This window comes from Podarcis liolepis (assembly GCF_965112155.1).
Source record: "Podarcis liolepis genome assembly, chromosome: 2".
NCBI classification, from domain to species: domain Eukaryota; kingdom Metazoa; phylum Chordata; class Lepidosauria; order Squamata; family Lacertidae; genus Podarcis; species Podarcis liolepis.
In genome coordinates, this window is record NC_139555.1 from 123,893,253 (window position 1) to 123,917,463 (window position 24,211).

Here is a 24,211-nt window from a genome sequence, read left to right on the forward strand (position 1 = left end):
ATCGGTGATGTGGTAGTGTTATATTGTATTATTTATGCAAATTGGTTTTCTCTGGAGTTAAAGATCTGACTGGGACAAACCTTGTTATGCTGAGCTCGTATTTTGCACAATTTGTATATGGTGTTTGTTTGATAATGTGTGGTTTGCTATGCCTAATAAAGGATTGACTTTTTAAAGCAAACACAAATAAACTTTAACTGCATTCAAAACTCTTTACCTTCTTAGTCTTATTTTAGTCTAACTCTTCTACCTCCCCTAACAAAAGAACCAACTGCACTAACTGTCTCTCTGTTTCCAACTGCCTGCCAACTGCTTTCCCAACTGCCTTTCTCAACCAACCAACCAACCAACTAACTAACCCAATCTCGGACTAAGCGCTTTTATAAACAGGTAGGCTCTGCCTCTGACTTTTCCATTGGTCTACCTATTAACCCTTTCTCTCCCCCTGTACAGACATTTCCAAAAGAACGGGCAAACGCCACAACAGTCAATTGGTATTTAGGTACCAAGTCATTGTTTTGTGTAAGCGTTTGCTGAGGCCCCCCCAAAAAAATTCAAGGAGGGGACCAGGACACCCCCAAAATCCACAGCGGATGTGTGCACATGCCATGAGACATGCTCACCTTAACTGAGCAGCCCATGTGGCATTCGGGTGGCATGTCAGCATGTTGGACGACATGTGCTCACAGCAAGAGCAGATTGTGCAATGTAAGCTTGATCCTTGTGTATGTTGTACGGCGGCGCCCCCCTTAATCATGGCGGCAAGGTGGCGCTCTTGAGACTGAGGGAGGGAGGCAGGTGGGAAGTCAGGCAGGTGGGTGGGTGATGGGGGGGGAAATATTGAAGGGACTGACCCCCTAGAAGAAATTTATTAGGGGGCAAGGGACCACGGACTCCTACAGTTGGCACCTATGCTAAGTTCCTCTGCTCTGCCTCCATGGTCTTAGACAGACAGCAGGAGGCAAGGGTGGTTTTGGGCTCAGTGCCTGCTTCCCACAGGTGTGGGAACAGAATACTCAATGGTATGTATGTATGTATGTATGTATGTATGTATGTATGTATGTATACCCCACCCTCCCTGGCCAGAGCAGGGCTCAGGGCAGCTAACACTGGTAAAATTACAATAAAAACATAATTGGGGGGGCAATTTAAAATACAGGTTAAAATGCAATTTATAATGCAGCCTCGTTTTAAAAGTAGCTGATAAATCAAGACCATAAGGGGAGGGAAACATAAGGGCCAGACTGAGTCCAAACCGAAGGCTAGGCGGAAAAGCTCTGTCTCACAGGCCTTGCGGAAAGATGTCAAGTCCCGCAGGGCCCTAGTCTCTTGTGACAGAGCATCCCACCAAGTCGGGGCCAGTACTGAAAAGGCCCTGGCCCTAGTTGAGACCAATCTAACCACCTTATGACCTGGGACCTCCAAAATGTTGTCATTTGTGGACCTTAAGGTCCTCCACAGGGCATACCAGGAGAGGCGGTCCCGTAGGTACGTGGGTCCTAGGCCACATAGGGCTTTAAAGGTCAAAACCAGCACCTTAAACCTTAAGCTGCTGGCCAGATCCAGCAGACTCTTCTTGTGTTCTTACATCAGCCCGTATCCCCAGCCCCATCGAATAACATCTCACATCTCAGGTTACAGACGAAGCCGTCTCACCTCTGCAGCTACCCTATCTTGCGATCTCAGCTGGAGATCTTGAGCCACCACTGCTTCCCTGAGGAGACTGATATTGTTCTTGGTGACTCAGTTTCACATTTTAATGATGCTCAGCAATGTGTGGTAGGTCACATATACACCCTGAATGAATAGATTGATCCTGGCATATCACATGGTGAAGCTTTTGAATGTTGAATGTTTTATCAGGCTTTTGACTATAGCCGTACCTTGGATCTCAAACTCCTTGGCTCCCGAACACATCAGCTCCTGAATGATCGAAACCCGGGAGTGAGTGTTCCAGTTTTCGAACAATTTCTGGAAGCCGAACGTCCAACGGGGCTTCCATGGCTTCCAATTGGCTGCAGGAGCTTCCTGCAGCCAATCAGAAGCCGCGCTTTGGTTTCTGAACATTTTGGAAGTTGAACGAACTTCTGGAATGGATTCCGTTTGACTTCCAAGGCACGACTCTATGCTGGATGCCGCCCAGAGTGGCTGGGGCAATGCAGTCAGATGGGCAGGCTACAAATAATAAAATCACCACCACAATCACCATTCTCCACTAAAGGTCAGACCAAGCTCACCTTTCCCCTCCCTGACCCTTCTCAGAATCCGTGTTTCCACCAACATGTTTTCCTCCAACTTTGCAGCTGCTCCTAGAGCCACACAGAGAATCCATGAAAGTGTAGAGCTGTTAATTATAATTAAAAGTAAATAAATCACAGTTTTTTGTTACTCTTTTTCTGGTCAAAACTTTACTTGGAGACAAATCACAGTAATATCAAAAATGAGGCAGCATGATGCAACTCCATTTCACATGCCTGAAATGCCTCCTGCACATTGAGACCTTTGGCTGTGATTTGGGGCAGGCAGGGACTCTGCCAGTGGGAAGGTTTCATTCCATTCCTCTCTTGTAATGTCTCTGGGGCATGGATAATAAATCAGATGGATGATTTGGGAAGAGGTGATGCATCCCATGCTAGTTATCAAAATTGTAGTGATTTATTCTCCATCGCCTTGCCAATGCTCAAGGGCATTCCCAAAGATCACAATTTAGAGCAATAACAGAAACATCAGAATTGACAGCAAGGAGGTGAAACTTCTTGCAGCAACAACCCTGCCTCATAAATACCTCCTGCACCACCGAGAGCCTTGGGTGACAATTAGGAAGGGGTGGGGAGCAGGGGGCTGATTCAGGTTGAGACGTCCTATGTGGCGCTGTAGCCATGAGTAGATTCCCTCTGTGAGTCATTGCAGTCTCAGCTTTGCCCAAGGGTTTTGGCTGCTTTTCATGAGCATGGAGAGCAGCCCCAGAGGCGGCAGCTGTGGCAGGTATATCCAGATTGTGCTGATGGTGATACTCTTTTCCCGGACAACCTGTGAGATGCCGGTGGCAAAATGCCCCTTCAATTTCATAAACAACCAGACAGACCCCTTGAATTATTACAGAGCAGCAGACTACATCATTAGTGGGGTTGTATCTGCCACCAATGTCATTCTACTCCCAATCAAGTTCTCCAAGACTCCCTCTACAAGATATTACCCGTAAGTAATTAAGGGGCGTAAGTAATTGCAGGGACGCGGGTGGTGCTGTGGTCTAAACCACCGAGCCTCTTAGGCTTGCTGATCAGAAGGTCTGCGGTTCGAATCCCTGTGATGGGGTGAGCTCCCGTTGCTCGGTCCCTGCTCCTGCCAACCTAGCAGTTCGAAAGCACGTCAAAGTGCAAGTAGATAAATAGGTACCGCTCTGGCGGGAAGGTAAACGGCGTTTCCATGCGCTGCTCTGGTTTGGCAGAAGTGGCTTAGTCATGCTGGCCACATGACCCAGAAGCTGTCTGCGGACAAACGCCGGCTCCCTCGGCCAGTAAAGCGAGATGAGCACCGCAACCCCAGAGTTGTCCGCGACTGGACCTAACGGTCAGGGGTACCTTTACCTTTAATTAAGGGGCAGTGGTGGATTTGTTGCAATTCCTGCTGATTCTGATTTCATATGTTCCAATTGTGCCCCAATCTCTCTCTTTTTCTAGTCCTAAAACTGAACAATATCCCCTCTTTTGGCAGAAAGTTGTTTATTATTATTATTATTATTATTATTATTATTATTAGGATTTATATACCACCCTATGCCTGCAGGTCTCAGGGCAGTTCACAGGTTAAAATCAGAATATACTAAAACCACAAAATACCTAAATTAAAATATCATCATCATCACCGTTACTTTTACTTAAATTTGTATGCCCAGCCTTCGCCTGAAGATCTCAGGATGGTTCACAGCTTTAAAAAACACAAAGCTGGAGAGAAACAGGGTCTCACGGATACCCCTTTGAAGGTCACCCTCTAGCTTTGCAAAAGTGTGGTTTCCATATCAGTGACATGGATTTTTCAGATATCTTCTAACACCTTAAGTTTTACTTAAGGTTCCTAACAGACTTGAAGGAAATAACAAATACAGAGATGAGGCAGGGATCAAGTTAGATCTGCATTCAGAGTGGATCCTTGAGGTCAGCAGATTCAGAATACCATGGAGCAGGTTAGGTTGAGAACAGCAAACTGAATGAACTAGCCTCTTGCAGAGAAGTCATTAAACTGCATTTTTATACATATAATTAGCCAAAATCAAGGTCTAAACTGCTTATGATATCCTGTTGAAAATACCTCCCATAATCCCCTTACTTTCCCTTCCTATTACTTCCTGTGACTTTGCATGATAGAAATAGCCCTCACTATTGATCCTTTGTCTATGAGTAGATGGTGCCTCATTCCAGATGTAGCAAGAACTGTCAGCCTGGGTATGTCAAGGTGATCCGGGAAGGAGAGCAGCTTTGCTGCTATGATTGCGCTCCCTGCAAGGAAGGGACAATCTCTACCCAAGAAGGTAAGTGTCTCCAGAGGAAAGGGCAGCCTTTAAGGAATGGGTAAATTATATTTAGATATTTTTGGATGAATTAGACCTTTGTGGAGTTGAAAGAAATGGTCTTATGTGTAGACTGGTGGGTGTTTAAGGATCCAGAAATCCCAGGCACCATAATGTCATTTCTTTGTATCATCTCCATTACCAATGCCCCAAGTGTTTTACATGTGATTGGTTGCCATTTTGATGTATCCGCTATCCCTTTGCAATTCAATTAACACATTAATCTGCATTACAGTGACTGGAACAGGCTATTAGTCTATTTTTCAAATGTAGTTGGAATGTAAATTTCCACAACAAAACATGTCTTTTGTGGAATGTAACAGACTAATTGCGCACATATGAATGATGCTGAAGTCATTGTTCTTCTTTTCAGATGCAAAGCATTGCACCAAATGTCCAGAAGACCAGCATCCAAACAAGAATCAAGATAAATGTGTTCCTAAAATTATCAACTTCCTGGCCTATGAAAAACCCTTGGGAATAATCCTGACTTCCTCTGCCCTATTCTTGTGCTTAACCACCATCTTTGTGTTAGGAGTTTTCATTAAATACAAGGAAACTCCGATAGTCAAAGCCAACAACCGGGACCTCTCCTACATCCTCCTTGTCTCTCTCCTTCTCTCCTATTTAACCTCCTTCCTCTTCATCGGCCGGCCAAGGAAAGAGACCTGCCTCTTTCAACAAATGGCCTTCAGCATCATCTTCTCTGTTGCCATCTCTTCTGTCTTGGCCAAAACCATCACTGTGGTGCTGGCCTTCCTGGCCACAAAGCCAGGGAACAGAGTGAGGAGATGGCTGGGGAAGAGTTTGGCCAACTCTATTGTCATTTCCTGTTCCAGTGTCCAAATTCTCATCAGCACTATCTGGCTGGGGTTCTTTCCCCCATTCCCAGATTCTGACATGAACTCTCAGCCTGGAGAGATCATCTTGCAATGCAATGAAGGGTCTGTTGCCATGTTTTATACTGCCCTTGGCTATATGGGTTTCCTGGCTGCCATCTGCTTCACGGTGGCTTTCCTGGCTAGGAAACTTCCTGGGGCCTTCAATGAGGCCAAGCTGATCACCTTCAGCATGCTGGTCTTCTGCAATGTTTGGGTGTCCTTTGTGCCCACCTACCTGAGCACCAAGGGGAAATACATGGTAGCCGTGCAAGTCTTCTCTATGCTGGCCTCCAGTGCTGGGCTTCTGGGCTGCATCTTCATTCCTAAGTGCTACATTATTATTCTCAGGCCTAACTTGAATATAAAGAATAATCTGACAACAAAACTAAAGATGGCATCTGATTCTTAGTAGATCCCCCCCCCCCATCTTACACACCTGTGTTCAGCAAAGAAGTAAAAAAAAAAAAAAGCTATTTCACTTGTGAGTGATTATTATGTGTTGCTATTTTAAATATTTTCCCTTTACTAATGTCCCAAAGGCTATAGGTCATGGCCAATGAAGATGAGGCTATGGTGACCATGGAATGCCCACAGGTTCTATTGATTTAATATTTTGTAGGTATCAAATGTGCAAAAAACTGTGTGGTATGTTGCAGATCTCTCGCTTGTCTAAGTAGACATTCATAGTTGGCCTCTGATAAAGAAGTAAAATGTCAGCGTAGAAACTATGTCACAAAATGCAATTCTTTCCAGAAATCAAGGCATGATGAAGATTGGTGTAAAGAGGGGTAGCCAACTCCCAAAAGACTGCAATCTACTTACAGAATTAAAAACTGGCAGTGATCTACCCCCGTTTTTGTGGGGTTCAGGTCAAAGTTGTTGACCTTTTTTTAGGGAGGAGGAAAGTCCTGTTTTTAAGGTTTTTTGGGGAGAAAGAGGAACAGCCACTCACCAACAAATCACTGGCAAGACTGAAGGCCTCACTGAGTAAACTCCATATCCCGTTCTGCATATCCGTGGAGGGCAGGACGAGGGAACAGGGAAGGATTCAATTTTAGCAACGCCAAGGAAAGTGATCCAGTGATCGAACGCAATCTACCAAAACCTCCCGGGGATCTACCAGTAGATCGCAATTGGTCTGTTGGACATCCCTGGTGTTAAGGAAAGCAGTGTACTGTGTGATACAGGTTCATCACAAAGGAGAAAAAGCACCTCTGCTACATAGCCACTATTGGGAAACCAATGGTATCTGTAAGAGACATGTTTTATGACTTTGCATGTCAACGGTTGTGGCATTCGTACGGAGCCCCCAGTCTTCTCACAGACCATTGACCCGTACACCACTAATCCGCTGCCACCAACAAGGTTCTCTCCAGTAAATCACTTAGACTCAGTCAGGTTCTTAAGTTAACAAAGAAGAGTGTAGTTTATTGCAAACACAAATACTGGGCCATTATAAAGAGTTTTAGTGGTTCTTAGTGGTGATGTGGTAGTGTTATATTGTATTATTTATGCAAATTGATTTTCTCTGGAGTTAAAGATCTGACTGGGACAAACCTTGTTATGCTGAGCTCGTATTTTGCACAATTTGTATACGGTGTTTGTTTGATAATGTGTGGTTTGCTATGCCTAATAAAGGATTGACTTTTTAAAGCAAACACAAATAAGCTTTAACTGCATTCAAAACGTTGTTAGTCTTTACCTTCTTAGTCTTACTTTAGTCTAACTCTTCTCACAAAAGAACCAACTGCACTAACTGTCTCTCTGTTTCCAACTGCCTACCAACTGCTTTCCCAACTGCCTTTCTCAACCAACCAACTAACTCAATCTCAGACTAAGCCCTTTTATAAACAGGCAGGCTCCGCCTCTGACTTTTCTATTGGTCTACCTATTAACCCATTCTCTCCCCCTGTACAGACATTTCCAAAAGAACGGGCAAACGCCACAACAGTCAATTGGTATTTAGGTACCAAGTCATTGTTTTGTGTAAGCATTTGATGAGCCCCCCCAAAAAAATTCAAGGAGGGGACCAGAACACCCCCAAAATCCACAGCGGATGTGTGCACATGCCATGAGACATGCTCACCTTTACTGAGCAGCCCATGTGGCATTCGGGTGGCATGTCAGCATGTTGGACGACATGTGCTCACAGCAAGAGCAGATTGTGCAATGTAAGCTTGATCCTTGTGTATGTTGTGCGGCGGCGGCCCCCCTTAATCATGGCGGCAAGGTGGCGCTCTTGAGACTGAGGGAGGGAGGCAGGTGGGAAGTCAGGCAGGTGGGTGGGTGATGGGGGGAAAAATATTGAAGGGACTGATGCCCTAGAAGAAATTTATTAGGGGGCAAGGGACCACGGACTCCTACAGTTGGCACCTATGCTAAGTTCCTCTGCTCTGCCTCCATGGTCTTAGACAGACAGCAGGAGGCAAGGGTGGTTTGGGGCTCAGTGCCTGCTTCCCACAGGTGTGGGAACAGAATACTCAATGATATGTATGTATGTATGTATGTATGTACAGTGGTGCCTCACAAGACGAAATTAATTCGTTCCGCAAGTTTTTTCTTCTTGCGAGTTTTTCGTCTTGCGAAGCACGGTTTCCCATAGGAATGCATTGAAAATCAATCAATGCGTTCCTATGGAGACCGTCCGGAGACAGAGGGGAAGTGCCGCTCTGTCCCCTCTTTTGAAGCAAGGGGCTGCGGGGAGAAGATAGCTTCTCCCCGCCACCCCTTGCTTCAAAAGAGGTCTGGGAACAGCGGGGAAGACGCGCTGCGCTTCCCGCTGTCCCCGGACCTGGGGCTGCGGGGAGAAGATCGCTTCTCCCCACCGCCCCTTGCTTCAAAAGAGGTCCGGGGACAGCGGGGAAGACCCGCTGTCCCTGGAGCTTGCGGGGCAAGCTTCGTTTTGTGAAGCAAGCCCATAGGGAAATTCGTCTTGCGAGGCAACTCGAAAACGAAAAAACCTTTCGTTTTGTGAGTTTTTCGTCTCGCGAGGCGTTCGTCTTGTGGGGCACCACTGTATGTATGTATGTATACCCCACCCTCCCTGGCCAGAGCAGGGCTCAGGGCAGCTAACACTGATAAAATTACAATAAAAACATAAGGGGGGAACCAATTTAAAATACAGGTTAAAATGCAATTTATAATGCAGCCTCATTTTAAAAGTAGCTGATAAATCAAGACCATAAGGGGAGGGAAACATAAGGGCCAGACTGAGTCCAAACCGAAGGCCAGGTGGAAAAGCTCTGTCTCACAGGCCTTGCGGAAAGATGTCAAGTCCCGCAGGGCCCTAGTCTCTTGTGACAGAGCATCCCACCAAGTCGGGGCCAGTACTGAAAAGGCCCTGGCCCTAGTTGAGACCAATCTAACCACCTTGTGACCTGGGACCTCCAAAATGTTGTCATTTGTGGACCTTAAGGTCCTCCACAGGGCATAGCAGGAGAGGCGGTCCCGTAGGTACGTGGGTCCTAGGCCACATAGGGCTTTAAAGGTCAAAACCAGCACCTTAAACCTTAAGCTGCTGGCCAGATCCAGCAGGCTCTTCTTGTGTTCTTACATCAGCCCGTATCCCCAGCCCCATCGAATAACATCTCACATCTCAGGTTACAGACGAAGCTGTCTCACCTCTGCAGCTACCCTATCTTGCGATCTCAGCTGGAGATCTTGAGCCACCACTGCTTCCCTGAGGAGACCGATATTGTTCTTGGTGACTCAGTTTCACATTTTAATGATGCTCAGCAATGTGTGGTAGGTCACATATACACCCTGAATGAATAGATTGATCCTGGCATATCACATGGTGAAGCTTTTTAATGTTGAATGTTTTATCAGGCTTTTGACTATAGCCGTACCTTGGATCTCAAACTCCTTGGCTCCCGAACACATCAGCTCCCGAATGATCGAAACCCGGGAGTGAGTGTTCCAGTTTTCGAACAATTTCTGGAAGCCGAACATCCAACGGGGCTTCCATGGCTTCCAATTGGCTGCAGGAGCTTCCTGCAGCCAATCAGAAGCCGTGCTTTCATTTATGAATGTTTTGGAAGTTGAACGGAATTCCGGAACGGATTCCGTTTGACTTCCAAGGTACGACTGTATTCTGGAAGCCGCCCAGAGTGGCTGGGGCAACCCAGTCAGATGGGTAGGGTACAAATAATAAAATCACCACCACAACCGCCATTATTTTATGGTGGTTCTCCACTAAAGGTCAGACCAATTTCACCTTTCCCCTCCCTGACCCTTCTCAGAATCCGTGTTTCCACCAACATGTTTTCCTCCAACTTTGCAGCTGCTCCTAGAGCCACACGGAGAATCCATGAAAGTGCAGAGCTGTTGATTATAATTAAAAGTAAATAAATCACAGTTATTTGTTACTCTTTTTTCTGGTCCAAACTTCACTTGGCGACAAATCACAGTAATATAAAAAATGAGGCAGCGTGACGCAACTCCATTTCACATGCCTGAAATGCCTCCTGCACATTGAGACCTTTGGCTGTGATTTGGGGCAGGCAGGGACTCTGCCAGTGGGAAGGTTTCATTCCATTCCTCTCTTGTAATGTCTCTGGGGCATGGATAATAAATCATAGAAATAATGGTGGAAGATGGATGATTTTGGAAGATTTCTTGGTTAAAGGTCCAGCCTGCCCCTCTGACCTATCCCAATATGGGAGAAGTTGGGGGGCAGGATTCCTCCCCCCAACAAGTTCCACAACTGAACCCGCCCAGAAAGTCCAGGAGGCTGCAGAGGTGATGCATCCCATGCTAGTTATCAAAATTGTAGTGATTTATTCTCCATCGCCTTGCCAATGCTCAAGGGCATTCCCAAAGATCGCAATTTAGAGCAATAACAGAAACATCAGAATTGACAGCAAGGAGGTGAAACTTCTTGCAGCAACAGCCCTGCGGCATAAATACCTCCTGCGCCACCGAGAGCCTTGGGTGACAATTAGGAAGGGGTGGGGAGCAGGGGGCTGATTCAGGTTGAGACGTCCCATGTGGCGCTGTAGCCATGACTAGATTCCCTCTGTGAGTCATTGCAGTCTCAGCTTTGCCCAAGGGTTTTGGCTGCTTTTCAAGAGCATGGAGAGCAGCCCCAGAGGCGGCAGCTGTGGCAGGTATATCCAGATTGTGCTGATGGTGATACTCTTTTCCCGGACAACCTGTGAGATGCCGGTGGCAAAATGCCCCTTGAATTTCATAAACAACCAGACAGACCCCTTGAATTATTACAGAGCAGCAGACTACATCATTAGTGGGGTTGTATCTGCCACCAATGTCATTCTACTCCCGATCAAGTTCTCCAAGACTCCCTCTACGAGATATTACCCGTAAGTAATTAAGGGGCGTAAGTAATTGCAGGGATGCGGGTGGTGCTGTGGTCTAAACCAGTGTTTCCCAAACCTTTTTTGGGCAAAGGCACACTTGTTTTATGAAAAAAATCTCGAGGCACACCACCATGTGGGGCACGTTACAGCCCCGTGACGTCAGCGCGCAGCGTCACGCCGGGAGGGACGCACGAAAGTGTAAGTTTCAATTTTTTCCCCTCCCCCTTGCCTTCCTTCTGTGCCAACTGCCAAAAAGCCAAGAATCGCGGGACCGCCGGCGGAGGGGGGGAGGGCGAGCGGAGGCAGCGGCGAGCCCCGTTCCTCCCCATCCGCCCCATTCCGTGCAAGGAGCGCGAACAGGTGTGAGAAGGGTGTCAAACCTGCAGGTCGGCGCCGGGGAACCTCCAAGCTTTGGGGCTGGGGGGGAGGAGGCAGCAAAGCGAGGCAGGAAGGAGAGCGCGGCTTGGCTGGGTGAGCTTTGGCAGGGGCAGGGAATGAGAGCTGCGAGGCGGGCGCTGCGGACAGAGGCGCTGCCCGCCGAGCTCGCAGGCAGGCAAACGGCGAGAGCCCCGCGCTGGGCGGCCTCTCCTCGCCGCCGCCGCCCCGCCTCTCACCGCCCGACTCGCTCGCCTCCCTCCGGGGACAGCGCCCCAATCGAAAATTTGACTTAAAAAAAAAAATCTTTCGAATTTTTTAATTTTTCCCACGGCTCACCAGGCAACATCTCGCGGCACACTAGTGTGCCGCGGAAGAGTGGTTGAAAAACACTGGTCTAAACCACCGAGCCTCTTAGGCTTGCTGATCAGAAGGTCTGTGGTTTGAATCCCTGCGATGGGGTGAGCTCCCGTTGCTCGGTCCCTGCTCCTGCCAACCTAGCAGTTCGAAAGCACGTCAAAGTGCAAGTAGATAAATAGGTACCGCTTTATAGCGGGAAGGTAAACGGCGTTTCCATGCGCTGCTCTGGTTTGGCAGAAGCGGCTTAATCATGCTGGCCACATGACCCAGAAGCTGTCTGCGGACAAACGCCAGCTCCCTCGGCCAGTAAAGCGAGATGAGCACTGCAACCCCAGAGTCGTCCGTGACTGGACCTAACGGTCAGGGGTACCTTTACCTTTAATTAAGGGGCAGTGGTGGATTTGTTGCAATTCCTGCTGATTCTGATTTCATACGTTCCAATTGTGCCCCAATCTCTCTCTTTTTCTAGTCCTAAAACTGAACAATATCCCCTCTTTGGGCAGAAAGTTGTTATTATTATTATTATTATTATTATTATTATTATTATTAGGATTTATATACCACCCTATGCCTGCAGGTCTCAGGGCAGTTCACAGGTTAAAATCAGAATATACTAAAACCACAAAATACCTAAATTAAAATATCATCATCATCATCATCATCATCATCATCGTTACTTTTACTTAAATTTGTATGCCCAGCCTTCGCCTGAAGATCTCATGATGGTTCACAGCTTTAAAAAACACAAAGCAAAAATTTAAAAATGTAAAAATTGTAAACAATGCATGGCAAGGGGTTGGACTATATCATTTCCCAGAATGCCTTTATTACCTCACAAGACCACCACATATGATAAAAGGTGCCTTCTTTTTCTTTATGTTTCCAACAGATATTTGTACATGTCTTATACAATTTTGCTAACTTACAGGGAGTCAAATACCATCTGTACATCATTTTCATACAGTTTTCTTTCAGTGTACAACATGCCGAGAATTTCAAATCAGTTTTCCATAACCTTTCCCAATCTGAAAGTTGGATATTGTGTCCCCAAATCCCTTACTCGGTGTATCATTACAGATTTAACTTGTTCATCCTTTGTATGCCATTCCAAAAGCAATTCATACATTTTCAACAGGTTTTTTTATTATTATTTTCCAACAAATCTTTTTCAAATCTTGAGGTCTCATGACTGAAACCCCTCTTCTTATCTGTCTTGAAAATATCATTTAATTGATGAAATTGTCGCCAGTTAATAAATCCCTTATCTCTTCAAAATCCTTCAGCTTTTTGGCAGTTTTTCAATTTGCTGGCATGCTCTGTATTTTGTATATATTTGTATGTTGATGTTTTGAATGTTGGCTGTAAGCAGCTTTGGGCACAGCTCATGGTGGGAAAATGACATATAAACATGGCATTTTTATCAGCCGGAACCTGCCGGAACTCAGTCACGGCTCCTCTCAAGTGGGTGCCATTGCCGTTATAAGAGAATGAGGGAGGCGTTCATGGTGACTGAAGACACCTCTTTTTCTAGAAAAATAGCAGTGCAGAAGTAAACTCAATTGATCAATCAAACTCATATGGCATACAATATATGTCGCTTCACTGACTGGTGTTGTCATTGAATGATGATGATGATGATGATGATATATTATTTATACCCCTCCCAGCTGGCTGGGTTTCCCCTGGTGAACTTTTGAAGTGCTTTTGCCTGTTGCACAGCTTAGCAGAGTATAGCAGAGTACTGCAGCGTTTTTAGGCAACTCTTGAGATGTCTCAGGCAAGACAACAATCAGGAACAAGGCTGACGACTAGCAACTTGATTCTTGTAGTTTATTATATACAGCAGCAAAAATACAAGTCTATCTACAAGTTGCTATTTACAACACAACTTCTTCACTCTCAGCAACTCCTCAACACTCACCAACACTAACCACTCTAACAAGCAGTATCATAGGTCATGCTGCCTATCTGAGGGACCTCAGCCAATCACAGAGCTGTTGCTGGGTCTCCTTATCTCTAGGCAGATTCCTTTCATGCTCTGTCTTCCCAGGCTGTGGAGACACTTGCAAAGCTGCACGTAAACCATGGATTCCAACATCCCCAGCCACACTAGGTGGCTTCCAGCAAAATATTAAAATACAATAATTCATCAAATATTAAAAGCTTCCCTAAACGGGGCTGCCTTCAGATGTCTTCTAAAAGTCAGATAGTTGTTTATTTCCTTGACGTCTGATGGGAGGGTGTTCCACAGGGCGGGCGCCACCACCAAGAAGGCCCTCTGCCTGGTTCCCTGTAACCTCACTTCTCGCAATGAGGAAACTGCCAGAAGGACCTCAGAGCTGGACCTCAGTGTCCGGGCTGAACGATGGGGGTGGAGACACTCCTTCAGCTATACTGAGTCAAGGCCATTTAGGGCTTTAAAGGTCAGCACCAACACTTTGAATTTTGCCCAGAAACGTACTGGGAGCCAACGTAGATCTTATGTTATGTGGTCTTGGTGGCCGCTCCCAGTCACCAGTCCAGCTGCCGCATTCTGGATTAGTTGTAGTTTCCAGGTCACCTTCAAAGGTAGCTCCATGTAGAGTGCATTGCAGTAGTCCAAGTGGGAGGTAACTAGAGCATGCACTACTCTGGCAAGACAGTCTCAACCTGTGTAGCAGATCAGAATTGACCTGCGCCTCCATGAGTCGCTGTGAGTCCAGAATGACACCCAGGCTGCACACCTGGTCCTTCAGGGGCACCGTTACCCTGTTCAGGACCAGGGAGTCCTCCATACCAGCCCACCACCTGTCCCTCCAAAAACAGGATTGTCAGGATTCAACTTCAACCCGTTGGCCACCATACATCCTCCAACCATCTCCAGATACTCACACAGGACCTTCACTCCCTTCACTGGTTCTGATTTAAAAGAGAGGTAGAGCTGGGTATCATCCACACACTGGTAAGCACTCAGCCCAACCCCCCTGATGATCTCCATATTCTTCTTCATGCTCAGGCTATGAATTAAAACATTATGTTTGCTGGAGAGCCAGGCTGCTGGTGACCTAGTTGCTGGAGTTTGTTGGCCAGTGACGTTACCATGGATAAATGCAGATGTATCATTGTGACATCAGTGTATGATGTCACACACAGAATGCGCTTCAAACACCAGCAAAGTGAGAGACAGTTAACAGTCAGAGCCAGGCTGAATGCTGTGGGTATTCGTCTAGCTGGATGGTTGTTAAACGTGGGACACAAATTTTGTTGCAGGTTATCAAACGTGCAGTTCAGGCAGCTCCTGCCCTTCATATTTGCCACTCAGAGAGTCAGCAGGGATCCTGGGCTCCTGCTCAACATCACTCTGGGCTACAACATCTACGAAAACTACTTTGATGCAAGGACGACTTATGATGCTACAATAGACCTTCTCTCTACTGGGCAAGCAAACATCCCAAACTATGGCTGCGGAAGGCGCAATAACCTGTTGGCTGTCCTCGAAGGGGCTGACTCTGAAATCTCTGGCCAGATTTCAAATATGTTGGGCATCTACAAAACCCCACAGGTAGGAAATGGGGAGTGCGGCTGGTACTGTGATACCTTGGTTCCTGAACGGCTTAGTTGACAAACAAATCGGCTCCCAATCACTGCAAACCCGGAAGTAAGTGTTCCGGTTTGAGAACGTTTTTCGGAAGCCGTACGTCCGTTTTGGCTGCTGCCATTGTTTCCGGGGCCAATCATCCAATCAGAAGCCACACCTTGGTTTGCAAACGTTTTGGAAGTTGAACGGACTTCCAGACAGGATTAAGCAGATTATGTAATGACATCCTGTATTTCTAAGGCTGCTTTTTTAAGAAGTATAACCACATGTGAAGCAGATGTTAATGCATAGTCTAGGATTTTGATTGCAAAATCACACACACACAATAAATGACAACAGCCATTTCAATAGCTAGTTGTGATATTTTAGGTTTGCAAACGCCTCGGCTTTATCCTGAGATTCAAAACCTTCCTTTTCTCCACAGGTCAGCTACGATTTTGTTTCTCCTGTTCTGAAAGACAAATCTCAGCTCCCTTTTGTCTACCGGATGGTCCCAAGCGCTGAGACCAAATACTTGGGCATTGCCAAACTTCTGCAGCATTTTGGATGGAGGTGGGTTGGCCTCGTCGTTCCAGAAAATGACAACGGAGAGAGGCTTATGAGGACTTTGACAGAAGTACTGGCGAGGGAGGGGATCTGCGTGGCCTTCTCAGAAAAAATCCCAGCACTCGTTTTGTACAGAAACATTTCCCCCATGATTGCGTTCCTCGTGCAGAGGCAAGTCAACGTCGCCATTTTCTCTGGGGACTCTCAATCTGTTTTCGGTTTAGCTTACGTCATATTCCGGGCTGTGAGGAGCAAGCAGCCCACAGCAGGTAAAGTTTGGATCATGACGGCTTTGCAGGACATCAACCTGAGTGCTCTTTACCGCATGTTTGAGATGCAAAACATCCACACTTCATTGGCCTTCCTAATGCAGTTCAAAAGGGGGACGAGGTATGAAAACGTCAAACCGCGGTTTGATAAGAAAGGATTTCGTTGCTTTCATTTGAAGTATGCGCTGACGGCGAGAGGTCAAATGAGATGCGTCGAGAAGAAGGAGAGCATTTATCAGGAGGCTGATGAAGGCAGCTTGACCCTGGACAGCTACATGATTTACAGTTTGGTCCGGGCTCTGGTGCTTGCCTTAAGGGCTACATTTGCGTCCAGATCCCGGAGGATGGTGAGGGGAGGTGGAAGCGACTTGGTCTTCCAAAGGGTACAGCCATGGCAGGTATTCTTTTCTCCTTCACTGCTAACATTATTGCCAGTTCATTTAATACCTTGATTCTATGGGAGCCAGTGTGGTGCAGTGGTTAAGAGCAGTAGTCTCGTAATCTGGTGAACCGGGTTCGCGTCTCCGCTCCTCCACATGCAGCTGCTGGATGACCTTGGGCCAGTCACACTTCTTTCAAGTCTCTCAGCCCCACTCACCTCACACAGTGTTTGTTGTGGGGGAGGAAGGGAAAGGAGAATGTTAGCTGCTTTGAGACTCCTTAGGGTAGTGATAAACTGGGATATCAAATCCAAACTACTACTACTACTACTACTACTACTACTACTACTACTACTATTCTTCTTCTTCTTCTTCTTCTTCTTCTTCTTCTTCTTCTTCTTCTTCTTCTTCCATTTGTGTTCCTCACAAGTTAGGTTGTCTGCCTTCCTTTAGCAACATTTAGCAGCCCTCTATAGGGAAGTTTTCAATGTTTAATGTTTAATGTTTTTGCATATGCTGGAAACTGCACAGAGTGGCTGGGACAACTCAGACAGATGGGCAGGGTGCAGATAATAAAAATGTTGTTGTTATTGTCAGTTTGCTTTTCTTAGTGCAGAAAGTACTGATCTGATGTGTAGTAATCTTTCCTATTCTAATTCATTCAAGAGGTTTCCGGAAGTTTCTGGAAGCTTCTCTGTACAAAAGAAGCTTCGTGGTTGTTTGGGTTATACCTTCAGAGAATCTGAGTACAGCTGGCTTGAACTGGTTTTCTTATCTCTTCCAATTAAGGTCATATTGACTATAAATATGGGCCGGAAGGAGCCTGGGTCTCTCTTCCTCCTGGTTTGATGTTCTGTATATTGTATGCTTAGTTTATAAGTTTTTGTAAGTGCTTCAACTGGCTTTTTATGAACTGTGCCAGTCCTGAATGTACTTGATTTGTGACCATTATGCTCATTTGCCTTCAGTAGCAAGTAAAAGGTCTATTTTTGGGGAGTTCTGCTACGTGTTTAAGTTTTTTTTCTTTCCCAGAAGAGGCTGGGCAACAGTTGTTGTTGTTGTTGTTGCTCATGAAACCTGATGAAAACATCCTGAAAATTCTTCAGCAATTTAGTGTGAATTTCTTCTAATTAACACATTTTTGTATGTGGTTTTGATTAATGTACGCAAATCTGGAAGCAAGTGCTCCTAAATTAACATGTTGTATGCTATTTTCATGGATATGGCACATTTTCCCCAATATACAAATGTTCATGAATGTTGTTTGGTTGGAGGAACCGCATTGCGAAATTGGGCTTAGTGCAGATTTGGAAGGCTGGCTCTGCTCCGGTTCTCTTATTGTTTTGGAACGTGCAAATTTGATAAATTCATCTTTGATCACAAAGTGAAATTGAATTTCTCCTCCATCCCCAATAGGCTGAGAGTTAGTGAGGGTCCAAAGTTCTTCCAATGAGCATCATTTCCTCCTTAGCTGTGGTCATTGGACCTCATAAGGCAGGAGGCAGGGGGGTAAATGGCAGGCATAGTCAAATGAATGTTTCGTCCCCATCCTCTTCCTCGATGAGTGTAGGAGTGCAAATATCCAGAGTGTGGGGTGAGGTGGGATTACTATAAGGAATTATAAAATATGCATCAAGCCATTGTGTCCACGATTAATGCATTGTGTTGACTGGATTTGATACATTGACAATAATTTCTGATCAAATCCCATAACCCTCTGCATCTCTGGCCATTTCCTCTACTGCCCATCACTCTTGCTTGACAAGTCAAGTCACGTACACTGCCAGTTGCTTCGCCAGGCAGGCGTCCTGGATCATCTAAGATAGTGGGCGAGCTTCTTTGAAGTAGCTTTCTGATATGTTAATCTTAGGATGTTATCTTAGGGCCAGGAAACAGGTTTCACATTAAGGTGATAATGATCACTGTCCTCCTGGCCATCCTTCTTATCATGTATATTGCTTGTTTATCACCTCTGGGGTTGCCAGGTGTCCTCCTCTGTAGTTCTGTTCTTTGTTTATCCCAGAAATATGTGTGCTTAATTAGTTTAACTTGTCCCCACATGGGTTGTTGAAATGCTCAGAAGAAATCTGATTGGTTCTTACGAACACTCTGTAAAAAGTTCTTTTGTGAATAAAACGACCTGGGCCGAGGGGACAGAGATTATTATACGCACCCTTCCCAGAGTCTCGCTGGTTCAAGCCTCTGTGTGTATTCTTATTAATCAGAGTTCAATCCTTCCTTTACTTTGTGAACGCCTCAGATGAGTTCTACTAATGCAACATTCCAAAGCGGAGGAAGCTGAGAGGCAATGCCGGCCATTGGGTTGGTTAAAAGTAAAAATGCGCACAGGGAGCCTGGCTGAAGGTTGGTGGGCTGGAGCCCCATTTGCTCTAACTGACCAGCCCCCATTGCTGTCTGCGGCACTGCATTCCAAAGGCTGCCCCTTGGACGCTTGGCTGGACCAAAGAGTTCTCACCAGTTCACTCTGCCCTTCTCTGCATGATGGGAAGGGCCACGGGCCACGCTGGGAGAGTCAGGACAGACAAAAGAAACCACTCCTTCATGCAACCAATAGTTAATCTATGGAACTCACTCCCACAGAAGGCAGTGATGGCCACCAATTGGAATGGCTTCAAAAGAAAAACAGACAAGTCCACAGAGAAGCCTATCAATGGCTGCTAAGCCATGATGACCCTGTTCTGCTCCTAAATACCTGCTGCGGAGAGCATTGCAGGTGTGCTCCGGTCCTGTTTGTGAGGAGAATCAGAGCTTACAGGTTTAAACAGCTCAGAGTAAGCGTCTTGCCCACTGGGGAGTGGTTTCCCTCATATGGAAATCTGTTCTTTGTGTTCAGTCTCCTTTCAGTTTTGACCAAGATGGTAGACAAGATGCTGATGGGAGCCAGTGTGGTGTAGTGGTTAAGAGCGGTAGACTTGTAATCTCGTGAACCGGGTTCGCTTCCCCACTCCTCCACCTGCAGCTGCTGGGTGACCCTGGGCTAGTCACACTTCTTTGAAGTCTCTCAGCCCCACTCACCTCACAGAGTGTTCGTTGTGGGGGAGGAAGGGAAAGGAGAATGTTAGCCGCTTTGAGACTCCTTAGGGTAGTGATAAACCGGGATATCAAATCCAAACTCTCCTTCATCTGTCTCTGGAGTTTCTGATTTATTGCTGCTGTACATAATAAAGCTTCTTAGATTAGTGAAGAAGCTGCGTACAGACTCTCTTTTCCTGCATGCTCAAACACAAAGCACATGGTGTGCCTACACTCTGCTACACTCCGGAGAAGCTGAGCAGTGGCAGTGGAAGCATACCGGACCTCATTACTTCACACTGTTTGTGGGTTTCCGACAGGCATTAGTTTGGCCAATGGGAGAACAGGATGCTGGGCTGTTCATATTCTAGGACAGTGTTTCCCAAACTTGGGTCTCCAGCTGTTGTTGGACTACAACACCCATCATCCCTAGCTAGCAGAACCAGTGGTCATGGGCAATGGGCACTGTAGTCCAAAAGCTTCTGGAGACCCAAGTTTGGGAAACGCTGTTCCAGAACATGCTTGCTTATTGATGCTCAGAAATTTTGGAGGTCCAACAGGGCAGGTTTGCAATACCAAATGCTGCTGTTTTCTTTGCCATAATAGCTTCACCCTTTCCTGAGAAACTTCCACTTTGACAATACTTCCGTAGACGGGCTGCACTTGGATGAGAACGGACACCTGGCAGCCGCCTTCGATGTTGTGAACGTGTTAGTGCTCCCCAATAAATCAATTGAGAAAGTGAAGGTTGGGAGTGCAGAGAGACACAGCCCCTCAACAATAACGCTTGCTATAGATCCAGATGCCATTGTGTGGCCTGGGTGGTGTAACCAGGTGAGGCCTACTTAATTTTCTTTCTTTTTTTTACTAGAAACTCAAAGCCAACAAGTGAAGGGGACAATGACAGACACAATAGTGTCCCTATTTCCCGGGGACAGTCCTGGATTTACAGAAGCCACCCCAGTTTCTGATTTGATCTCAGAATGTCCCGCTTTTCCTTAGGACACCCCTATTTTCCTTGGGTGAAATTTTGGAGGGTATGGAGTTCTCCAACCCCAGAGATAACTAGACAATCTTTAGAAGCCATCCGAAGGCAGCCCTGTATAGGGAAGATCTTTAATGTTTGATGTTTTATTATGTTTTTATATATGTTGGGCAGCCCAGTCAACTGGGTGGGGTATAAATACTATTGTTAGTACTACCACCACCATTATCATCATCATCATGGAATAGGACATCCCTATTTTCATCAGAGAAATGTTGGAGGGTATGCAATGAACGTCCTTGCCTTGCGTTGTCCAATTTTATCTTTTTATAAGCCGCCTTGAGTTCCTGCCGGTGCAAAAGCCAGGGTATAAACAAATACCGTATTTTTTGCTCTATAAGACTCACTTCTTCCCTCCTAAAAAGTAAGGGGAAATGTGTGTGCGTCTTATGGAGCGAATGCAGGCTGTGCAGCTATCCCAGAAGCCAGAACAGCAAGAGGGATTGCTGCTTTCACTGCGCAGTGATCCCTCTTGCTGTTCTGGCTTCTGAGATTCAGAATATTTTTTCCCCCTTGTTTTCCTCCTCCAAAAACCAGGTGTGTCTTGTGGTCTGGTGCGTCTTATAGAGGGGGAAATATGGTATATAGTAGTATAGTAATGTTAGGATTCTTGCCCCGTGTTGCAGTCATGGGATTATTTTATCACATGACAGTGTATGTTTTCATTCCACATTGTGGGAAGTGACGGAGACAGAATGTTTATATTACTGTGTTCCGTGATGTGGGACTGTTGTCCTTTGTTCTTTCTCTTTGCTGTCTGATGAGAAAGGGGAAGGAGCTAAGTCAGAACACTCCAAGTATGTAAATAAAGTAGTTTAGCCAATATTGCTGTGCTGTTGAGTCTGTCACGCGGACTGCTAACACTCTGCTGATCCTAAAGTGTGCTGATGCCTCTTGGTTGCTGTAATGTTCGGGCTGGAGAAAGCTTTTGAAGCTCCCGAACGACCGACCAAGAAAGAGAGAACATGCTAGCCGTGCATGTGTCTCTATCGGATTCCTACTCCCGTGTAGGATGTTCCTGACAAGTAATAGCAGTACAAACAAACAATTGGATCTCCTTTCAGCCTCTTGACTCATGTACAGAGAGACTGACTGGCCAACCTAGGCTTTCCCATAGTCTTAGCCATACAGTGGTACCTTGGTTGTTGAACGGCTTGGCTCCCAAACAAGTCGGCTCCTGAACACCGCAAACCCAGAAGTGAGTGTTCTGGTTTGCAAACATTTTTCGGAAGCCAAATGTTCAGCACGGCTTCCACAGCTTCCGCTTTAGTGCAGGAAGCTCCTGCAGCCAATTGGAAGCCGCACCTTGGTTTTCGAACAGTTCCGGGAGTCGGAGAATTCTTAATTTAGAATGGAGAACATTTCAGGACTATTTGAAGAACTATTGCAAACCACTTAAAACACTAATTTAAAAAATTAGTGCCCAAGTTCTATTGTTATAAGAGAAAGATAAAAACATTTCTCTGTTCGCTTTCTCCACCCACTTCCTTCCTTTTATGAACAGACCCCGCCTCATTCAAGGTGCAGCAAAAGCTGTCGCCAGGGATACACCAAGGTAATTCATGAAGGCCAACCCTTTTGCTGCTACAGTTGCTCACGGTGCATGAAAGGGACAATCTCTGCTCTGGAAGGTAAGAGGGGAGCCCTTGGAGAAGGCAAAGAGAAGGGATTCATATGTCAGCGCCAGCATTTCTGATTATGTACACACTGATGGGGTCGGGGTGCCTCCTTCTTCCCGTTGAAGTGAGGTTGGACGGCTATCTGCCAGAGGTTCTTTCGCTGTGGTTCCTGCATTGAAGGGGTGTGACTCAGTTGATACCTGGGTCCCTTCCAACTCTTCAGTTATATGAATCTATTATTCTAACTCCTACTGGACACTAAATGGCTCATCACATCTTCTCACTCCTTCTCCTGTTGCAATGTAGGACTTCTTAACATAACAGAATGTAATACAGAACAGAGATAATAGTGATATATGAATGATGCTGAACTCACTGCTTTTCTTTTCAGATGCAGACCACTGCACCAAATGTCCAGAAGATCAGCATCCAAACAAAGATCAAGATCAATGTGTCCCTAAGATTATCACCTTCCTGGCCTATGAGGAGTCTTTGGGGACCCTCCTGACCTCCTTCACCCTATTCTTGTCCTTAACCACAGGGATTGTGTTAGGAATCTTCATTAAATTCCTAGACACTCCCATAGTCAAAGCAAACAACCGGGACCTCACCTATATCCTTCTTGTCTCCCTCCTGTTTTCCTTTTTGTCCTCTTTCCTGTTCATTGGGCGGCCAAGGAAGATGACCTGCCTTCTCCGACAATCTGCCTTCAGTGTCATCTTCTCAGTTGCCGTCTCTTCCGTGTTGGCCAAAACCATCACAGTGGTCTTAGCCTTCCTAGCCACAAAGCCAGGAAACAGGGTGAGGAGATGGCTGGGGAAGAGTTTGGCCAACTCCATTGTCATTTCCTGCTCCAGTGTGCAAGTTCTCATCTGCACCATCTGGCTTGGAATGTTTCCACCATTCCCAGATTCCGACATGCACTCCCAGCCTGGAGAGATCACCCTGCAGTGCAATGAAGGGTCTGTTGCCATGTTTTACATTGCCCTTGGCTACATGGGCTTCCTGGCTGCCATCAGCTTCACAGTAGCTTTTTTTGCCAGGAAATTGCCTGGGGCCTTCAATGAAGCCAAGCTGATCACCTTCAGCATGCTGGTCTTCTGCAGTGTTTGGGTGTCCTTTGTGCCCACCTACCTGAGCACCAAGGGGAAGTACATGGTGGCTGTGCAGATCTTCTCTATCTTCGCTTCCAGTGCTGGGCTTCTGGGCTGCATCTTCATGCCCAAGTGCTACATTATTGTATTCAGACCTGAACTGAATACAAAAGAGCATCTAATGATGCAAACATCTGACAATAGGAACTAGAAATGGAGACAAGTTCTGTCCCCACTGATATCTAGACCAGAACCATAGCTTCTGATAAGGCCAAATCTTTATCTAGGATGGTTCCAAGACGTTATTCCTTTTGTGAAATTAACAAGGCTGTGGTGTAGGGTCTCCTCTGCAGTGGCTCCAGTGTTATGGAATTTCTTCTGCAAGGAGGTCCACTAGAACTCAATGTTCCAGTGAATCTTTTAAAACCTTCCTCACTCACACTGAAGCTCCTTCCACACTCCGTGCATTTATATGGTTTCTCCCCTGTGTGGATCCTGCAATGACTATTTAATTCTGATGTGTCTAAATGTATGTTTTTAAAAATATTTTTATTAAGAATTTAAACAAAACATATGATCTTAAAACATATCATCCTTGATTACCCCATTTCCCCCTTCCCCCCATAAAATGACCCACCCTCCCCTCCCTCCCGACTTCCCTCAGCTCCAGTCTCTGATTTCTCTACAAATGCTGTTCTTTGCATGTTACAGAATTGTATGAATCCTTAATTTATCTGACTGGTTATTGTCAATAAAAAGTTTGTGTTTATTCAAAACCTGCCAAGGAGTCCTATTCACTTTGTTGTTCCTTTAAGTACTTTGTAAAAGGTTCCCAGGGCAATCGTATGGTCGGCGATTCGAATCCCCGCGGCGGGGATTCCCCGTTGCTCGGTCCCAGTGCCTGCCAACCTAGCAGTTCGAAAGCACCCTCGGGTGCAAGTAGATAAATAGGGACCGCTTACTAGCGGGAAGGTAAACGGCGTTTTCGTGTGCGGCTCTGGCTTGCCAGAGCAGCTTCGTCACACTGGCCAGGTGACCCAGAAGTGTCTGCGGACAGCGCTGGCTCCCGGGATCTAGAGTGAGATGAGCGCACAACCCTAGTCTGTCAAGACTGGCCCGTACGGGCAGGGGTACCTTTACCTTTAAA

The 24,211-nt window shown here is 46.1% G+C and overlaps 2 protein-coding genes across 2 annotated transcripts; both read left to right on the plus strand.

Annotated features, from left to right (window-relative positions):
- Positions 1 to 3,950: 3,950 nt before the first annotated feature.
- LOC310699297 (vomeronasal type-2 receptor 26-like) lies at positions 3,951 to 5,857 on the plus strand (the record flags this gene model as incomplete). Its single annotated transcript, XM_083486944.1, has 3 exons — positions 3,951 to 4,183; positions 4,402 to 4,528; positions 4,941 to 5,857. Exons 1-3 carry the CDS (start codon positions 4,175 to 4,177, stop codon positions 5,855 to 5,857), a joined length of 1,053 nt encoding a protein of 350 aa, XP_083343070.1. The 5' UTR covers positions 3,951 to 4,174.
- An 8,738-nt stretch (positions 5,858 to 14,595) lies between these two features.
- On the plus strand, positions 14,596 to 23,654 carry LOC310701179 (vomeronasal type-2 receptor 26-like). Its single transcript, XM_083491610.1, has 5 exons — positions 14,596 to 15,042; positions 15,503 to 16,291; positions 19,913 to 20,140; positions 21,856 to 21,982; positions 22,362 to 23,654. The coding sequence occupies exons 1-5, from the start codon at positions 14,635 to 14,637 to the stop codon at positions 23,273 to 23,275; spliced, it is 2,466 nt and encodes an 821-aa protein (XP_083347736.1). The 5' UTR covers positions 14,596 to 14,634; the 3' UTR covers positions 23,276 to 23,654.
- The last annotated feature ends 557 nt before the right edge of the window (positions 23,655 to 24,211 follow it).

Excerpts from the sequence above, each read along its gene's own strand:
- LOC310701179 (XM_083491610.1), top strand. The coding sequence starts at position 14,635 with ATGCGCTTCAAACACCAGCAAAGTGAGAGACAGTTAACAGTCAGAGCC. Across the intron at positions 15,043-15,502 it reads GCATCTACAAAACCCCACAG|GTCAGCTACGATTTTGTTTC; the intron begins GTAGGAAATGGG and ends TTTTCTCCACAG. Across the intron at positions 20,141-21,855 it reads GGCCTGGGTGGTGTAACCAG|ACCCCGCCTCATTCAAGGTG; the intron begins GTGAGGCCTACT and ends TTTTATGAACAG.